The following is a 20,705-nucleotide window of genomic DNA, read 5'->3' as shown; positions in this document are numbered from 1 at the left end:
TCAGAGCAGTGTTTCTGAAAGCCTCATCTCACCAGCTTCTCGATAATTATCGAGAGCACTTGTGAAGAAGGCAGATCCCTGGGTTCCACCCCAGCCTTTCCATATAAAATCAACACCCAGTCCAAATAAGACAATCTTGCCAAATCATTCAAGCAAAATACTGGCTCTAAAGTCTACCTGTAATTCATAGACACGAACAAATTTATCCAGGCAGGCAGTCACCATCACTTTTCCTAGGATATTCACCACAGTCACTGCATGATTGTGACCTTTATAGATCCGTACAAGCTCACCAGTCTGCATCAGAAGAGAGATAAGAGTCACCAGACTGACCTTCAAGATTCCTTCCAAATTTTGAGATTTATAATTCTGTAATTCTAATAAGTCATAATTCTGAGACTACTTGTACACACATGTAGTTGTACTAATTTTAACAGATGAAGTACTCCCATAAGCATTTGTTATTTATACAAAATATATGCACAGTATCCTGATGGAATGAACTTAGTGTCACAGAAAGAAAGAGGCCACAATTCTATCTGTATGTATTCTACAGCGTGGGAAGTATTTTCACGTTTGCCACAGCACTGCATCTGGACAAGAAGTCCCTGAGGCTGGATCACCCCAAGATTTACAGACCAGGAACTGAGCTTCAAAAAGTGGCCTCTATATCCTGAGCAGAGTCTCTCGGCTGTTTTTATTTGTTCTATTTTAAACTTCATAGCATATCCACTTTCCTAGAGCCTCAGATGCTCAATTCATCTCATGTTTAAGTAAGGCATTCAAACTAAACCTTATATAAACTTTGAGTCTGTCCCCCACTAAGAATTTTTATGAGATCAGAATTTCTAGGGTGCTCAATATTATCCAAGAGCTTAGGGACAGGCATTATTATTAAGCCCTTCATTGGAAAAAGGGCTTAATTTAAATTGCAGTAAGTCTGAGGAATCATTCAAGCTTTAACCACCTTTCCATTAAAAGATTTCTTTACACCAACATGCTTACGTGAATGTTGTGGGCATGGACTGACTGATCACTGGAGCCACTGAACACAAGGTCATTCACCACCTTAACGAAAAAAATTCAGTGAAATTGAGTGAGTTAGATTTAGTATTAGCTTCTGAGTTTCCTTTAACTTCTAATGCACACTGGTGAATTCTAATTTCCATCCTATTCTGAAATGAGCATGAACTAGGTATAAAATAAGTTTCTCAGACAAATTTTCTCAACTGAAACTTATGTCTTACCATTAAGTACTCTGATGAATTGACAATGTATTACTGGGTTTGTTGCCTCTTCAGAATGATTATGAAGTAGCCTACAAGGGCATTAGAGCATATCTGCATTCTACAGTAAGATGCTTTTATTTTTTTATTTTTTGTTTTTATACTTTTACTTGTTTCTCAATTAATATGTTAAAAAATAGTATGTCCTGTCACGATCCAGGCCTAAATTTAGAAAAGGATTATAATCTTGCACTTGCAAGATGACTGTGTTCTAATAAGGCATTAGACAACATGGGAAATTTCATTTAAACCCTTCTATTTGTGCCAGACAATGAACTCCTGTCCTTTTGCGCTATACTTGCCTTCATGCAAAGAATGGTTTTGCTGTGGCCCTCCAGAGTTCTAAGGAGCAGTCCGTTTCGTGCATCACGTACACTAATGGTACAATCATAAGACCCCACAACCAGCAGCTTTCGGGCACCTTCCTGAGCTGTGGCAAGACAGCTGACAGCCCGAGGGCCATGGCATTCAAAGATTTCAAGTCGTTTGTTGTTCTGAAAAACAAGGTACCATTATATGAAGTAAAAGCAACTTAGCTGGAAAAACTCAACATCAACCAACCAAAATCACTACCTTGATACAAACTCTAAATTCTAACACCTGTGCTAAGTTCTCATACCCACTCCCTATCTCTAACTTCCCAATCCCTGCCATTCCCATTCCAACTCTCCCTGCGTTCATGGCTCCTTTCTCCCCCCTTCAAGAGGGGACAAAGTCTTACATTATAAACTCACTTCTACCTTCAACCTACACTATCCTGATCATAATTAGAATCTGGTTCTCTTTTTATGTTCTCTCTCACTTCCCTTAAGTTAATGATAATGTATGATCAAACTTTTCTTCATATTCAATTTTTTTCCTTGCCACAGACCCAAGAATTCTTTCACTGTTTGTTTTTTGTTGTTGTTATCCAAAATTTATGCACTCTATTTTTCATGGTGTTTCAAAAACTCTCTATTGAGAACCACTTACTTAGATAATCACAGACTCTCTCATTCTCCACCTTTCTGTTATTCTGACATTCTTCTGATTTCTGGTTCTACGTCCTCTCTCCTAACATCATTTAGTAGACACAGAAGCCTTTATATCAATCAGAGTGGCACAGTCACATCCTGAATTCCCAAATAGTCCTTTTCTTCAGATTTTTGATTTGCTTCCCTCATCTCTGCACCAATCTTGCTCATGAAGTCTACTTACCCAAAACTCTAAAAAGGTACTTTAGGGTCATGCATGGATAAAATTCCCAGAAACTAGGCAAAGAGCAGCAGCTGGGAGCCTACAGAGCTGAGCACCAAACTCAGTCACCCTGAGATACTGGGGAGACAGACCGATGGAGTTCAGGACCTGATGGTGGGCAGGCCCAGGTAAACAGCCTGGCTTTCTGTTGAGTCCCAGGAAGCATTACATTCTGGGAGTCTGGTCAAAAATAGATAAGGCCCAGCCCTAACAAGCCTTCAAAATTCGCATCTCTGCAGAAACTCTCAAATCTCTAGCTCAAGGTCTATCTTACCTGGGGCTTTTTAACCATTTAAAGACTATTTCAAAAAATAAATAAATAAATAAAGATCTTCTGAACTTGTCATCATCTTGCCCCAAAAGTCTTGTTCCTAACTTCTATCCACCTTTGACTACATTAATCTCATAAAATAGATGAAAATTGGGTAATTATCAAGTTTTATCCTTTAAAATATTTTAAATCTATTCTTTCTTCTTTATTTCTATTGCCATAAACAAATCTAATCTAGGCTGTTAGCACTTTGTATCTAGAATGCAAAAACCTTCTCTAACTACCCTTCTGTGATCTATTCACATCAAGGGGACATGACACTTGATTATATATGTGTTAGATTCTTCTAACTTGATTTTATGCTTCTTAAAAGCAAAAACCATGACATGTTTTATTGCATCCCTTATGCATAGTTCCAGCTAGCAGGTGGAAGGAGTAGGTACTCATATGAATGATACTGTAATCAGGCATAAAAAACATTCCAACACCCTGTTAAAAGATGACCAAGTGACCTTGGGGGTAGAGTGCTACAATTATTTAGTAACCAAACCTATCACTTCTACCTCTGATGACATCTTTTATCCAGTCCCTTCTCTTCACCTTAATCTAATCTTTCATGTCAGCTTCTGTTACAAAGCCTCCTAAATGGTCTCCTTGCCTCCATTAGTACCAGTATTTTCCAATCTGTTCAACTCCAAAGTGACTTTTTCTAAGACACAAATTGGATCATATCTCTCATACTTTAAAGTCTACAAGATGAAGCCCAACTACATTAGCAAAGTACACAGGGCCATCAAGAACTGGTCCATATTCATTTCCTAAGCATATGACAGTACTCAGTAAAGTTTTGCTCAACAAATGGACTTGTCTTGGGATTAGGAAAGAATGAGGCCCATGGGCATGAAGGCAAACCTTTGACTTAGTTCAGTTTACAGAACAGGCTACCTTCATGAAACCCTAAATCAGTTCCAAACCATATCAATGTCATACTCAAAGGAATTTAAGCTCATTTTTCATGATGCCATTCTTAAAATGAAATAGACTAGTTTAACCTATGACTCATTGTTTGGCCCCAAATCATCAGGCTTGGTTTAGTTTAGTAGAGTTACATTTCGGTCCTGGCACACTTGGGCCTCAGCAGACAGAATCCAGCATCCTGTTTCACTTACAACAGAAAAAAAAGTTTTTGAATAGTGGCTAATTCTGCTGCTTTCTCACACATACCAAAAAAACCAAAAAACAACCAGGAAAAATGTCTGCTTTCTACTTCTTTCCACACACTCTCACACTATTTTCAAGTGGCATGGGAATTCAGCCTTCTCTCCCCAACCACTAACCTTTATGTTGAAGGTGACCACAGTGCCATTTGCCAGTCCTGCATAGAGAATTCGCCATCTACTGTGGAGGCAGAGAACCCGGTCATCCAGCTGTAACTGCTCCACACATTCTCGTGTCTGATAAAAGTACACAATACCTAATCAGCCAAGGTTGAAAGCAAATAAAATGTGAAAATAATCCTTCTGAAAACAGAGTGTGAAATGACTTCTATAAGGAAGAAAATGTAGCTTCCTCCACTTCGTAGAAGATTACCTTAGACTTTTTTTTCTGCTTTGAAATATGTGGCCAAAAACTCTCAAGCTGTAGATAATACAGAAAATGATTGTAACTTCTAATAATGTTACCTATGTTTCTAATTTGGAATGTAGAAATTCTTTAAAGGGCACTATGAATCAGGTTTTAGCCTCTGCCAAAGATAAAGTTAAACCTTCACTTGATGTCCAAAAGGAAAAATGAAGATTATAGTTGTATTTATGATAACTGCATTAATCAAATAGGTGCTTTCCTGAAACTGATTCTCTATTTCAACAGCTCCCAAATACTTCCTTCAAATCAGTGCCAGGTTAGCTGGTCCATAATTACCCAAGGAGCTTTTAAAATATATAGAACCCCAAGCTTCACCCCCAATCCCTGAGACTCTAATTTAGTAGACTCTGGAATATGTATTTTTAAAAATTTCCTTAGAAATTCTGATGCATAGCCAGGTTAAAGAAACACTGTTCCATCTGATCTTCAAGAAACGATTTCCATGTATTTCCAGAACTAGATTATACCAGCAAATCTAATGACCTAGAACCTAGAACAGGACCAGTAACATGGTAAGTGCTTAAGATTGAATGCTGCTGAATGATAATGACCAAAGACCCAAGTGTAGGTTTTTAAAGAGGTCTGGATAAGATGTTAAAATCAAGACAGTTGTAAGTGGGCAAGATGGAACAAGCTATGGGTTAGATGACAAAAGCTGCAGGCTATCAAAGCCTTTGATCTCTTCTCCCAACCTTCTTTCAGATCTAAAGAGTCAGTCTTTTAAATTACCTTCTGCCCATAAAATTATAAATATAAATGCTGCATATGAAAATGTAAAATAAAACACTTGAACATGCTCAAATGTTGCCTCTGGCTAACCCATCCATATGAGATCATTTTATAATTCAATAGGGGAAACAATACAATAATAAAAAAGAACTATTGGTGCATGCAACAATAAAGAAGAATTTCAGACATTATAGTGAGCTAATGTAAAAGAATGCATGCAGTATGGTTTATTTATATGAAGTTCAAACACATAGAAATATAATCTATAAAGATAGAAGTTATCTCTGGCAGGAGGTGGTGACTGGGGGGTGTATGAGGGAAGCTTCAGGAGGATAGAAATGATCTATATTTTGATCTTGATGGGGGTTAAACAAATGTGTACCTATGTAAAAATTCATCAAGCTGTGTACTTGAAATTTGTGTACTTTACTGTATAAAGTTACACTTTAATTTCAAAAACTAGTTAAGAATTTACTATGCCAACCTTTACTCTGTATTAGAACTCTTAAAAATACTGAAAAATCTTCTACAAGTTTTATAAGTCAAAACAGGCCTAAGCTTTTATTTTAACTTCCATTTACTGGCAAGATTGTATTATTTTCAAATAGTTATTTGTACATTCTCTTTTTAAGGAATTTCCTTTTCCAATGTATATATACGGATTCTAGTATTTCTCTTCTCAAAGGTGTAAGCTCTTCACAACATATATTAACCCTATGTTTATCCTATCCTATGTTACAACTGTTTTTCCTTCTTTTCACTGATGATAATTTTTTGCCAAAATTTGTTTACAATTTTCAACAGATTTAAGTATTATTTCCATATAATAAAATTCACCCTGTTAAATATACATTTCAGTAAGTTTAGTAAAGTACACAGCCATGCAACCATCACCACAATCAACTTTAAGAATGTTTCCACCACTCCAAAAAGTTACCTCATACCCTCCTTCAGTCAATCCTCACTATCATACCAGGCAACTGGGACAGTTCTGCCTTTTCTAGAATTCCATTTTAAGGGAACATTTAGTATATAGTCTTTTACATCTGGCTTTCTATCACCTATCATGATGTTTCTGAGGCCCATCCATGTTGCTACATGTATCAATAGTTTCTTTCTTTTTGTTGCTAATATTATTCTACTTTTTATATACCACATTTATCCATTTATCAGTTAGTTGATGGATATATTGTTTCTTTTACTAAAATGAGTAATGTTGAGGTTCCTTCTTTCATTTTGGATACTGGAAATTTGTGGTTTTTCTCTGTTTTGACCAATTTAGCTGTAAGTTTATTTTACTTATCTTTTCAAAAAACTAGCTTCTGGTCTCATTGCTTTTTCCTTACTGTATGTCAGTTTTATATATTATCGGTTTCCATATTGTTATTATTTCCTTTATATATTTAGTTATTTGGAGTTTAACTTTTTCTTCTTTTTCTTAGAAAATTAGATAACTGCTTTTAAATCTTTCTTTAAAAAATACTATAAACATTTAAAACTACAAACTTCCCCCTCAGCAATCCATTAGCTGCATCCTACCAACAGCTGTATGCTTACTTTCATTTAGTTCAAGATACTTTCTAATTTCCCTGTGACTTCTCCTTTGAATCACGGGTAACTTAAAAGTTTTTATTTCATCTCCCCATATTTGGGGATTTCCCAAATTTCTGTTACTGATGTCTAATTCCATCGTGGCTGGAGACCATACCCTAAATGATTTCAATCCTTTTAATTAAGATTCACAGTAAGATCAAGACTTATTTAACGACCTAGTATGTGGTCTATCCGGGTGAATGTTTCATGCGCACTTGAAGAATATATGTATGCTGCTGTTTTGGATGGAGGAGTCTACAGATGTTAATTAGATCTTGCCTGCTGATGGTATTGTCCAGTTCTTCTACATCCTTAATGATTTGCTATTTAGTAATCTAACAATTATAGAGAGAGAGGTGTTAAAGCCTTCAACCATAATTGTGAATTTGTTTATTTCTCCTTGTAGTTCTATCAGTATTTCTTCATGTATTTTGGAGCTGCTACTGGGTATATATATTTATAATTGTTCTATATTCCTGCTGTATTGCCCCTTTCATCATTATGGAATGCTGCCTTGTCTCAGTAGTATTCCTTGTCTTAAAGTCTATTTACCCAGAGGAGAGGGTATAGCTCAAGTGGTAGAGTGCACGCTTAGCATGTACAAGGTCCTAGGTTCAATCCTCAGTACCTCCATTAAAAAAAAAAATTAAATGAGACCTGAAGAAACAGAGAAAGGAAGGAAGGAGAGAGAGAAAGATAGAGCAGGAGAGAAGGAATTAGGGGGAGGAAAAAAAGTCTATTTGCCTGACAGTACAATAACCATTCCAGCTCTTTTTTGTTACTATTTGCATAGTACATCTTTTACTATTCTTTTATTTCAACCAACTTGTGTCTTTGAATTCACAGGGTGTGTCTTGTAGACAGCATAGATTTTGGTATTTGTTCTTTATCTAGTCAATCTGTCTTTTGATTTGACTGTAATTCACATTGAATATAATCAGTAAATATGGTTAGATTTAGGTCTCCAATTTGCTTTCTATTTGTCTCATTTTTATTTCTCTGTTCCACCATTTATGCCTTGTTTCCTATTAAACACATGTTTTTTGTATGACATTTATATTCCTCTACTGAATTTTTTTAACATTTTTTATTGAGTTATAGTCATTTTACAATGTTGTATCAAATTCCAGTGCAGAGCACAATTTTTCAGTTATACATGAACATACATATATTCATTGTCACATTTTTTTTTCACTGTGAGCTATCCTCTATTGAATTTTTAAGCTCCCTTTCTTTGCATTACTCTTTCAGTGGCTGCTCTAGGGCAGCTGTTTTCAGAGGGCCCTAGACCAGCAGCATCATATCACATGTTAGAAATGTAAACTCTTGGGCTCTACCCCAAGCCTCCTGAAACTCTAGGAGTGGGTTCCAGTAATACATGTTTCAGGAAGCTCTCCAGATCCATCTGATGCACATGAAAGTTGTGAACCAGCACTCTAGAGATTACTCTTTAAATTATAACTATCTAGTTCAAGTTAATACTGACTTATTCTCAATAAAATACAAGAAGCTTGTACCAGCACTATTCTATCCTTTGTGTTCCTCTAACCACACATATTCCACCTACATATGTTAAAAACCTAATGATTTAGTATTATAAATTTTGCTTCAAATAATTAAGCCTTTTCAAAAGTTAAGAATGTAAGAAATAAATGCAAGGATAAACAAATGGGACCTAATGAAACTTACAAGCTTCTGCACAGCAAAGGAAACCATAAGTAAAACAAAACAACAACCTATGGAATGGGAGAAAATTTTTGCAAACGATGAAACCAACAAAGGCTTGATCTCCAGAATACATAAGCAGCTAATACAACTTAACAAAAAAACAAACAACCCAATCCAAAAATGGGCAGAAGACCTAAACAAGCAATTCTCCAAGGAAGAAATACAAATGATCAACAGGCACATGAAAAAATGCTCAGTATCACTAATTATCAGAGAAATGCAGATCAAAACTATGACAAGCTATCATCTCACACCAGCCAGAATGGTCATCATTCAAAAGTCCACAAATGACAACTGCTGGAGAGGCTGTGGAGAAAAGGGAACCCTCCTACACTGCTGGTGGGAATGCAGTTTGGTGCAGCCACTGTGGAAAACAGTATGGAGATTCCTCCAAAGACTAGAAATAGACTTACCATATGACCCAGGAATCCCACTCCTGGGCATATATCCAGAAGGAACCCTACTTCAAAAAGACACCTGCACCCCAATGTTCATAGCAGCACTATTTACAGTAGCCAAGACATGGAAGCAGCCTAAATGTCTATCAACAGATGACTGGATAAAGAAGATGTGGTATATTTATACAATGGAATACTATTCAGCCATAAAAAACAACAACATAACATCATTTGCAGCAACATGGATGTTCCTGGAGAATGTCATTCTAAGTAAAGCCAGAAAGAGAAAGAAAAATACCATATGAGATTGCTCATACGTGGAATCTAAAAAAATTTTTTAAATGAACATAAATACAAAACAGAAACAGACTCACAGACATAGAATACAAATTTGTGGTTTCCAAGGGGGTGGGGGGTGGGAAGGGACAGACTAGGATTTCAAAATTTGTAGATACTGACAGGCATATGCAGAATAGATAAACAAGATTATACTGTATAGCACAGGGAAATATATACAAGATCTTGCGGTAGCTCACAGTGGGGAAAAACATGTGACAATGAATATATGTATGTTCATGTATAACTGAAAAATCGTGCTGTACCCTGGAATTTGATACAACATTGTAAAATGACAATAACTCAATTAAAAATGTTAAAAAAAAGAGTTTATTCCTTTTTATTGCTACGAAGTAGTTCATTGTATGGATATAAAATCATTTGTTTACATTTCACCAGTTGATTGATGTTTGGGTTGTTTCCAGTTTTTGGTTATTACAAATAAAGCTGCTATGAACATTTGTGTTCAAAAAAAAAAGAATATATGTATATATTTTTTAACACAAATTATTTCCTCTCATTTCTTTCAATGCATTTAGGGTTAGAAAATTCTTTCTCAGAGGAGATACCTAATTTTAAGTCTTCTGGTTTAAAAAATTTAAACATTTAACTCTTTTTCTGTCTAGGATTAATTTTGGCAAATGATGTGAAAATAAAAAGAGTAATATTTGTTGGAAGGATCAAGGGAAGTATATAACTAAGTAGTAAATGAAAAGATATTGGTGGAGAGAGACAGAAAATATGGTTTAGATCTAAGCCTCATTTCTACCAAGGGTTATACAAGTGTACTAAAATAGGCGCACAAGCAAGAAAGTGAGCAGAATGAAGCATCTGTTTCAGCCTCCACTCTACACAGTAAATACGGCCAAAGCAGTTCAATAGTCTCACTTCTCGTTTCTCTGGACCCACTTACCCTAACATTATAGCAGCGAATGGTGTGATCACTGGAACCAGTGTAAAGGGCAGCATTCTTTCCAGAGGTCTGGGTGACCAGGAGGCAGTTCACTTTGGAGGTATGGCCCTCAAAGACACCAATGCACTTACGACTCTAAAGTCAAGCAGAGATCAAATCATGACTTGTGGATGTAGGCAAATTAGATAACACATTTCTTCAAAAAAAAAGGATGCAAAAACATACAGTTCATCGTTGGATCCTCAGTGCCTAGAATAGTGCCTGAGATCAAAAGGTGTTCAGTAAATTCCTGTTCACTGAATGCCCAGCAAACAGTTACACGTACTGAGGTACCTGCAACTTTACGTTAACTGAGTCATACCAAAAAATACTTATGGCAATTTGCTGTTAAGACAGGCAAGAATTTTAACTAACATCTAGGGCAAGGATCTCCAACATGTGGACCAAAAATCTAGCAAATCCAAATTACAGCTAATTACCCAGATAAGTTCCTACATTTGATCAGTAGCTTGTGACAATGCTCCACAAATATTCAAAGACATGTCAGGTGCCCCCACAGGTCCTAGTGGTCCAGTTGTGGTTTCATAAGGGAACATCCTGTTAACTATGCCCATACTGATATCTATTTAGAATGCATATATCTTGCAATTTAAAGTTAAAGCCAATTCCCAAATCTTACACTCATACCTCCTAGAATCATTGTTTTCTCCTTCAGTCATCCCTGTTGCCCCTCACATCATTAAGCTAAAGGAATCTATATACCCCTTGCTCACAGCAAACACATTTTCTTGGTTCATCATCTAATCTTCATTTATTTAACTGAAGTACAGTCAGTTATAATGTGTCAATTTCTGGTGTACAGCACAATGTCCCAGTCATGCATATATACACATATATTCGATCATCTAATCTTTTGATTTCCAAGGACTTTCATCAATTTCAAATATTTTCACAGTGTTTGTTCAGACAACATAGTGTTCCTAAAGTTTCTTCATTAAAATCATTGTTTATAAACAGAGTTGGTATGACGTATACTAAATTCAAAACTCACAAGTCCATTCTATGGCAGCTGAGAATAATGAGCATCAGATTATACTAAGTGTGGAGCAGTGGAAAACTGTTGCTTCTCTTAATAACTTGGGACAATTAATTGACCCTCAGGGAAAACGACTCCTCTAATACTTTCCCAATATGCATTGTATCCCTTCTCTATTATGTAGCAGCTATGGTATTGACCTAATCGCCAACCCAAAGGCTGGGGCCTGACCAGCCCAAATGTATTGTTATAACCTCATCTCCTTTTGCCAAGTGATTATTCAGGGAGGAAAGCACAGGGCTCTTTTTTGGTGGTGGGAGGGAAAAGAAACTCTGGTGGCCTCTGACATCTACCTGTGAACAGGAGGAGAATTAGCTTTAGGAAGAAGGATACCAGAGAAGGCAGAGTGGACAGACAGAAAGAAATTAAGTCCCCATTGACCCTAGTGAGCCATCAGATCAATTGTATCTAAAGTTAGTTTAAAGCCCATTCCATCTGTGGGCAGCAAATAAACTTCAATTGTTTAAGGGAGTACAAGCTAGAGTTTCTAAAGCCTGCAAACAACCAAAAACATTCAGACTGATATATTAACTTACCACCAGATTATAAGCTCGGACAGTTTTATCTGCTGAGCAAGTATAGAGTAAGTTCCCAAATATTTGAATTGCATTCACTGCAGCTTGGTGCCCCTCAAAGCTCCCTTCTGTGGGCTCATCATCATCTCCTGGCTCTGAAGATATTTCTAGAAAATAAGAATATGCTTCAGAAACATGTCTGCTTGTTTCTGAAAAGATACTCCAAAATTAAAACCACTACAATAAAGTGGTCCCTGGATTCTCCTTAAAGCCTCATTCCCTCAGCAAAACATCACATTTTTCATTAGTGATCTCCATTCTGAAGATTTCATAATAAGAGAAAGCAGGGAAGACCTTTCACTTAGGAAAAAGATATATACTTAGACAATGAAGTTTTGAGTGATACCTGTAAGGCTCCAAATATCTCTCCACATCCAGTCTCCTCTGCTGCCAGTTATTTTGTTGAGGAAGGCATCATTCTTTACGCAGCTCCTTCTCAAAGCAGAAATCCCCAGAGCCAACAAAATCTTAATAGAGTTGTCTCTTGGTTTCTAAGGGGAGATTTGTTCCAGAACCTCCCATATATATAAAAATCCAGGGATGCTCAGGTCTCTTATATAAAATGGTATAGTATTTGCATGTAACCTACACACATCCTCCCATTTACAGCTGACCTTGAACAACACAGTTTGAACTGTGCAGGTCCACTTACACACACATTTTTTTCAGTAAATGTGTATTACACAATCTACTGAATCCACAGATGTGGGAACCAAAGATCCAGAAGGCTAACCGAACTAATAGTTGAACAAGTAAGAGAGCCAGATAAGAGAGATAGGAGTAAGAAACTGAAATTCAAGATTTGAGGATTTGCTGGTCAAAGCAATCCCCTTGGTGGGAAGACCAGTCCCCGACCCCTGTAAGCATATTTAAGTAGATTTAAACCCTGCAAGCCTTTTTGTAATTCCCTTAAATACAACTGAATAATCAAATACCTGAAGAATTCTTTGATCCTTTTATGGAGGAGATCACAGTCTGAGTTTCTGCCACACTACAAAATAACAGCAAAAGTCTTCTTAGCATCCGTGTGAATAGGACAGGTAGTAAAACTTACTTTCCTGACTCAAAGGATTGTTCTAAACAACGGGCAAAATAAAGAGATCAATTTTTCCATCTGAAACTTCTATATGAAAGGAAATAGAAGTATAGTAGATATTTACAACACAAATGAGAAAGAAAATCTCTGTTGTAAGGTTTGATTCTTCCACATCCATACTCCCTACCGATTTTCTATAAATGTGATTCTTCAAAAAATTTTGATTCCTAACAAAGTTATATTTTCTAAGAAAAGAATGGTGAAAACTTTTCTGACTGGAACAATAAAATAGCCTTACCTTACAGGGATGCCATCTTTATAGCGAGTGCCAATCTCACTGGTAGAGCTTACTTCATCACAACCAGAGCGAGAAGCTTCTAACGAGTTTTGCTCTGTGGAGTTCCAAACGTCCTTTTTAGATGGGCTGTCTGGTTTCTCTTCTCCAGATTCAGAAGAATCAATGGCTACCACGTCTAACTGAGGATTAGGAATTTCTAGGACTTCTAGAGACGAGTCACTATCGGGCTCATCTCTGACACTCTCTTGTTCTGGGCCAGTTCTGCTATCTTCCCAGGTAGAGGTTGTCACTTTCGCGCCTTTAAGAGACTTCCCAGTTTTTACTTTCCTTACAGGTTTAGCAGTAAATACATCCTGTTCGGTGTCGCTGTTCTCAGGAACATGGGCAGCCCGTAGAGTTTTCTTCTTCCTAAGTTTCTTCTTTTTCTTGTTCCCCCTAGTTTCAGCTGATGTCAGAGTGGACTCAGCCTGTTGTTCTGGCTGGTCATTTGCAGAGTGGGGCTCTTTCTCTAAAGGGGTTTCTGAAGCAAAGGACAATCTTGGAAAAGAACTAGCACAGGCTTCAGACCCGCTGTTGCCTCTGGATGGCTCTTCACTTTCCCTGTTCATGCTAGGGGGACCAGCTGACTGAGAAGGGGGGGTGTCCCCTCCATTTCTGGTATTTTCTTGCTCCATGGAAAGTTTAAGTTCTTGGCTAGGCTCATGGAACCTTTCTGTTAGCTCTGATATGGACAATGCTGCAGTGATGACTGGATAAACTGGACAACTGTCACTGATCTCTCCTGAATTGAGAAAGAAAAAAAATTACCGCATTTTTTTGTGTTTCTGCCATTTATAGTCATAAACTGCAATTATCACTGAATTTCTACCAAACAATGACATTTGGATAACATGTTAACTAAACCACGACTGCTAAAGCTGTTATCTCACCCCTCAGTTTCCCATAACCTACACAAATTTCTATGATAATACTTACACACTTTGTCTTGCATTAATCTCACAAATAACATGCATGTCTTGTACTCTAAAAAAGCTCCTTTTATGGGCAGGGATTGTTTCTATTGATCTTTTTTCTTTCTAGTTTGAAAGGGCCACATATTAAATAATGTGTTTTACTCTTAGTAGACTCTCATATATCTATTTAGCTGAAGTGCTTTCCCCTTTATTTTTTAGAAGTTTTTTACTATGCACTTTACTTATATATTGTCCAATTTAGCTACATACTAGTAGTTTAAAAGTCAGCTGACTTAAAAGTGTCTATTTTCTTTGACTTAGTTATTTCATGTCTAGGAATTTAAACTGATGAAATAATTACAGACATAGTCAAAGACATATATAATGTAGTGCAGAATACAAAAAAAGGGGAAAAAACCTAAATATTCAAAGGAGATCATATAAATTATTTACATATCCAGAGTATTGTGCAACTTCTGAAATATCATGAAACCAGTGAAACAACATTTTAGATGAATTATTTTTATATCACAGGGAAATGATCATGATTAAGTAAGTGGGAAAAAGTCAAGTTATAACAGAATACAAGTCATCCTTTGTATAAAGGCTCCATGTAAACACATTTATAATTTAAGACTGAAATATGTAACAAAATAATGAATCTACATTTTTATAGTTTCCCAATATTTTACAGTGAACATGAATTACTTTTGCAATCAAAAGAAAATCTAATAAAAGCTATTTTGGGGGAAAAATACTACAAGTTTTTAAAAAAATACTAAATTCTATCCACATAAAAGTAACAAAATTCAACATGAGAGATAATACGCATTTGATATAGGTATCAATGATTAGTGTTGCAACAGGTGGCGAAATCTAGGGTAATTCTTAAGACTTTGTTTTTGCTCTAAAAAAAAATTGCACAATGTCAATTTATTTGCTTTTTACTTAATTTTCAACATAGTACCATTCTCACAATACAAACTTCACTTAAGAGTAAAAACCCTGGCTATTTCCCCAAATCACCCAAGTTCCTATTAGGTGATTCCAAGCCCCAGAGTCCTCTGCCTTTCATCATGGCCACCTGCCCCTCAGGTCTATATTAATCCTGGTTTGTAGTTGAAATGATAAAGACAGGTAGGTACAGAGAAATTCAGAGGCTGCATCATATCTAAAAAAAATTGACTGAACAACTTCAATGCCACTTATCTCACAAAAACCAAATAATTCTTCACCAATCCTAAAAAATGGAACCTGTTAGGTGTGAATCCAAAGTCAATTCAGTAATCCTACATTAAAGAAAATAAGGAAAAGTTAATATTTAAATAATCCTCCTGAATAAGGAAACTTCAAGAAAAACTGTAGTAACTTTAGTTTTAATGGACAAGTATGATGTTACAGCACTGATATAAAATTGCCCCAGACCCACTATAGAGCTGCCCTTAACCCAGAGGAAATTTACATACTATTAGCTTGCAGTAATTCCTTGGACAAAATGCAAGCAGAGCCTTGTGACACAGCATCCACATCCTCATCCTGTTCAGGAGACATGGGTTCCTGTTTAATCTGAACTGATGAGTCTGGAGCAGGAACGCTGCCAGGGGTTTGGAAAGTAGATGTGAGTACTTGGAGAGGGGTTCCAGTGGATGATGGAGACATATGGGAAGATGGAGGTTCCAGAAAAACTGGGAAAAAGGGAGCAGGCAGCAGTGTGGCATCAGCAGATGACTGAGATCTAACACTCCTTTGTTCTCGTGTAAGGCTACACGGAACCTGGTCTGGGCGCTGAGAAGGTTCGTATGTTTCTAGAATGGAAACACACACACAAATGCAAAAATATTACCTGAAAAGTCACTCACTTCTGAGCCAATTTGTATTTTTAAAGATTACAAGAGAATTTTAAAGTCCCTCAAAATTCTTCAAAATAGATAGTTACATAAGCTATACAACCACCCAGGATACAGACAGAACAGGCATTAATATTCCAACTTTTCAGATTTTAGTGACTTATTCAAAGTCATAATGCAGGACTCAATATTTGAATACACATTTTGGGATTCCTAATCTAAGTCTCTTTCTGTTAACATACCGTCTCCACTGCTAAGCGTTTTGGGGATATACAGTCTCACAGGCCTTCCTACAGAAGGATGAAACCAAGGAGACATGAAAGAAATCAAATGACCTTTTTCATGACTACTTTAATCCCCCTCTATAGTGAGCAAAAAAGCAATAAGCTACAGAGGGCCCAATCCATCAGATTCTCTGAGTACCTTGTAATCCCTGTAGAATCTGTATTCTGTGGGTCCTCAGTGCACTCATCTCCATAGTTATCTAAAAATAAAGTATTTTGTTAAGCATTCTGAAGTCCAACTTCAAGATAATCCATTTTCATTAAACGTCCCATCTGCTGTTACCTGCTGCTTGAGCATAAGTAGCCTCTGAACTTCAACATAAGCTGTCTGAAGTGCTGCACGGGCTTGCAGAAGATTGTTATCCATGCACTGCAATGATTTGCTTAGTTCTTCCTCCCTTAAAGAAATATTCAGCAGCTGGTCAACTTGAGAACGTTCTGTCAAAAGAAACCATTAAGTTCAGTTTAATACTGGAGACTTCTCTTTAATAATACAGCTTCTCAGAAGATGCAACTACATCAATTATCTAGGATAAACCTTTATATTCTCCGCAGTAGGTCACTAGAGGGAGACTCATCAAATTTCACAAACCATGTAGTCAAGCCTGATGTTGTTAGTGTCAGAAACGGAAAGTAAGAGCTGGTATGATGGAGGTGTCTCCTAGGTAAGTGTACCACCACAGGGTACCATATTACCAAATCCCACCTTCCACCAGGACACTTTCAAGTGAAATCTCTGCCCCCGGCAAATCAGCTGTTGCAGGTTTCATTTTCCATCTTCCTTTATCTACTACACTCTTTACCCAAGGCTTTTGCTTAGATTAGGTGTCAGACCTGAACTGCTTGCACTTTCCTCCCGATCCGTATTTTTCTAATCTGTTAATTTAAAATAGTTCCCTCTATTAGAGGAGGCACCTTAAAGAAAATATAGCTTTGAAATAGTACATTTAAGCTGCCTCGCAAAAATTTTCTACTATGTGTATGTATTTGTCACTTCTGTGTTTGTCTCTTTCCTATCCAATATGCCAAGACCTCTCCCCTAAACTCCAGACCCATATATCCAACTACCAACCTGGTATCTCTACCTAGGTATCTCTAAAGTCCTTTAATGCAAGGGATCCAAAAGGGAACTTGCCATCTTCCTCTACCCTCAATCTGCAACTCTCATGAAATTTTCTAGCCCTGCAAATAATACCATCATCCACACAACTGCCCCAGACAGAAACAAGGGTCATCCCTGACTCCTACCTTACCCATCACATCCAACCACCCAAGGTTCATCTGATCACCCAAGGTTCATCCAATCACTTCCTACACTAGCCCTAACAGTGGAATGGGTTAGAGTCAGTGGAGAGCAAAAAAAAGCATAAAAGCATATTAGTCAGGAAGCCACACTAATAACTTCTCTCCTTAATTCACATGAGAAAAGCAACCAAGATGCCTCAAAAATGGAAAGTGGGAGAAATGGCTATAAATGACCAAGAGGGACAAAATTTTTACTAAATGCCCTATTCCTCTTCATTCCACTGAAAAAGCCCAGTGAGACTTTCTTTCTGGCTTTATACTGAACTCAATTTGTCCAAGATATACATTAACTTTAGTTTACAGGTACAAGTGGCATCATATATTTCTTCTATAGCTGCAAATGGATATACTAGGAAATCAAACTTTTTCTATGTCCTTAAGGAAGACAACAAAAAAGCAAATAAATAAATGGGCGATCCATGTTTGATAAGGTACACTTTGTGTTGAGTTGTAAAAAGGCTGAACTGCTGTAATAACAGTTTCTTTCCTACAGAATATTCTATACTATACCTTTCTTTCCTTTAATTTTCCTTCTTTTATTTTTTCTTTCGAGACTTGGGAGTTCAGGTGAAGATCCATCCTAAGGAGAGAAAGAAAACTGAATAATATTAAATATGTTAAAGGTCATTATCCAGGAGGGAAGAAAGAATTAATTCTTACTCATACATTATTCTTCATTATTGCTACCACCTCTAACAGGATAGTAGGAGTGTCATGCACATGGTATGAACTCTATTAGTAGAATGAATGTACCTGATTAAAAAAATACATACAATTCAAGATCAAGAACCCTCTCAATATTCCAGAGGTGGTAAAGTCCACAGGGGTTAGGCAATGCATTTCACTTTGGTAAAGGTTAGTAATACATGTATCTAACTTCATAGTTCCTACTTTAGATTTTAGCAAGAAAATCTTTACAACAAGAAGCTCAACAGTCTATGAGACAAGCCTCAAGATATTACCTTGTCATAGGACAACCTCTCATCTAATATCTACTACAGAATCGAGTTCAAAAGGGTACAGTTGGAATTTGAACCCAGACCTACAATCCATGCTTTTAACTACTTTGTTATATTGTCTCAATGTTAAAGGAAACAGCCCATTTTCTCACAGTGCCAGATTTCAGACTGTATCACCAACAGCAACTCCTTTTTGTCAGAAAAGGTTCCTGAAAGGGTTTTAAGCAATATTCGTAACAGAGGTGCCAAAAGAGAAGTGGCATCAGTGAAAGAATGAATTCTAAAAGGACCAGGCTGGGTAACTGAAGTATAAAAGATAGAGTAACAGAGGCTAAAAATATTCCTAAGACTATGTTCATATAGATGTACTCTCATAATATTAAAACTACCTTAGTGCTAAGTCTAGTAGTCCTGAGTCTGACAAGCATACATGCCCCAAAATGCAACACTAGAGCAGCTTTCCTCAGCAGCAGTACAGAATGCATCATGAAAGCAGATAAAGTTACAGCTGAAGATGTGGTTCATTGCTTGGTCAGGTGATACAAAGAAATCACTGGCTTAGAGACTAGTTTTAGAGATGACTTCATATTTTCCTAGTACTGTACATTCATATTCAATTACATCTAACTTAGTAGAGTTACTCAGTGAAAGAAACCGGCAGGATAACAATATGAAAGTTAAGAGTAAGAGCCTCAGAAATCTACTCCAGAGTAGGGAGAATGGCAACCCCAGATACCCAAGAATAATTGAAACAGTTAAGTCTTTCTTATCACAGCCAAGTCACCGCGTGAAATGTTCTACAAAAAGCACAGCAATCATACTCACTCCAGTGGCTCTTCGTTTCTTTCTAATACTCTGACTGTCATTCTGTTCAGCACCAGAGGTATAGCTACTGTCTGTGGCTGCATCTGCCAAACTGGAGATTCCAAGGGCTGGGGATACATTTGATGATAAAGAATTTCCTTCTCCGTTACTCTCCTGGGCATTGTGATTCTCTGGAGGTGGTGTAGAGCTCTCTTGGCTATGCAGGTCTTTTGTCAAATGTATCAAAGGTGTTGCACGATCAGATGATAATTGCACACTATGTCGTCTTCTAGTAGCAACATTTTCAGCCCTTTCACCTGTTCTCAGGGATGCAGCCAGAGGTGTCACTTCCTGCTTAAGGCCCATGGTTGTTTTCTGACTCTGCGCAGATCTCAACGAGTTATTAGGTGAAAAAATCTGCTGTGGCTCATTTTCTTTGCCTGTACCTTCCTCACTGAAGAAGGTATACACAGAAGGAGCCCTGTCCACGATCACACTGCTCTCTGAAAGGCTTCGCTTCCTTGCCAAGCCAGGTGATGAAGAAATGGAAACACCTTCCCACTGGAATCCTTCTAGATTAGACAGATCAGGCTCTCCATCCAAATCCAAGACCTCTTGTTCATTTTGAACTAGAGGCACCATTTCTATGCCAAACCTCAAGAAAGAAAAAAAAAAAATCAGACATGGCTGGGAGAGGGGGACACTACAAAGTGCCAGACTCTATTAAGCACTGAGGTTACAAATAAAAATAAGATGGTTTTGCCCTCAAGAAGCTCACAGTCCAGTGAGAGTTCCAAACATAAAGCAATTCTAAGTATTGTAATGTAACAAGTACCACCACTAACAGGATAGTAGGAGTGTCATGCATACACTATGAACTCAAACATTAGTTGAATCAATGTATCTGATTAAAAAAAATATACAATTCAAGGTCAAGAACCCTCCCAATATTCCAGAGGTGGTAAAATCCACAGGGGTATATAAATTCAGTAACTGTATTTAAATATCTAATTTTATTATTTAAATTTCTAATTAGATATTTATATACAGCTATGTACAAAAAGGGAGTAAAAACTGAGGGTTTTACTGAATATGGAGCTCTAAACCAACAATATGTAATTTTTAACAGCAAATGAATAAAAAAACAAACAAAAATTTTTATTGAGCATTCACAAGTGGCAGACACCATGCTAAGAACTTTATAATCTCAATAATACTCACAAGTTACGATACAATAAATACATTATGTCAACAAGGCTAGAAATTTAAGCCTGGAGGGCTATGTAAGTAGCAGGACGATTTTCAAGTGGCAAAGCTATGTTGAATGCTGCTTTACCATTCAGAAAACGTTTAATGCCTCAAACTGAGATGAATAGCCAAACTACTACACAAGTACTTAAGAGAAAGTATTTTG

The 20,705-nt window shown here is 37.0% G+C and overlaps 1 protein-coding gene across 4 annotated transcripts in view; it reads right to left on the bottom strand.

Moving 5' to 3' along the window:
• Nucleotides 1-20,705, bottom strand: part of ZNF106 (zinc finger protein 106) — a 56,115-nt gene that overhangs the window by 7,294 nt on the left and 28,116 nt on the right. For all 4 annotated transcript variants that reach the window (XM_072962604.1, XM_006201695.4, XM_072962605.1 and 1 more), the window contains 13 exons: nt 19,313-19,946; nt 18,039-18,108; nt 16,507-16,661; nt 16,363-16,423; nt 15,559-15,897; nt 13,140-13,920; nt 12,741-12,796; nt 11,767-11,912; nt 10,135-10,269; nt 4,131-4,247; nt 1,589-1,780; nt 1,006-1,068; nt 178-297 (listed from right to left, as the gene is read on the bottom strand). In XM_072962604.1, coding sequence (XP_072818705.1) covers nt 178-297; nt 1,006-1,068; nt 1,589-1,780; nt 4,131-4,247; nt 10,135-10,269; nt 11,767-11,912; nt 12,741-12,796; nt 13,140-13,920; nt 15,559-15,897; nt 16,363-16,423; nt 16,507-16,661; nt 18,039-18,108; nt 19,313-19,946 — 2,869 coding nt within the window. The remainder of the gene's footprint in view (nt 1-177; nt 298-1,005; nt 1,069-1,588; nt 1,781-4,130; nt 4,248-10,134; nt 10,270-11,766; nt 11,913-12,740; nt 12,797-13,139; nt 13,921-15,558; nt 15,898-16,362; nt 16,424-16,506; nt 16,662-18,038; nt 18,109-19,312; nt 19,947-20,705) is intronic.

Source organism: Vicugna pacos, chromosome 6 (genome assembly GCF_048564905.1).
Source record: "Vicugna pacos chromosome 6, VicPac4, whole genome shotgun sequence".
In the NCBI taxonomy this organism is placed as follows: domain Eukaryota; kingdom Metazoa; phylum Chordata; class Mammalia; order Artiodactyla; family Camelidae; genus Vicugna; species Vicugna pacos.
This window is presented reverse-complemented; position numbering and strand designations above follow the sequence as displayed.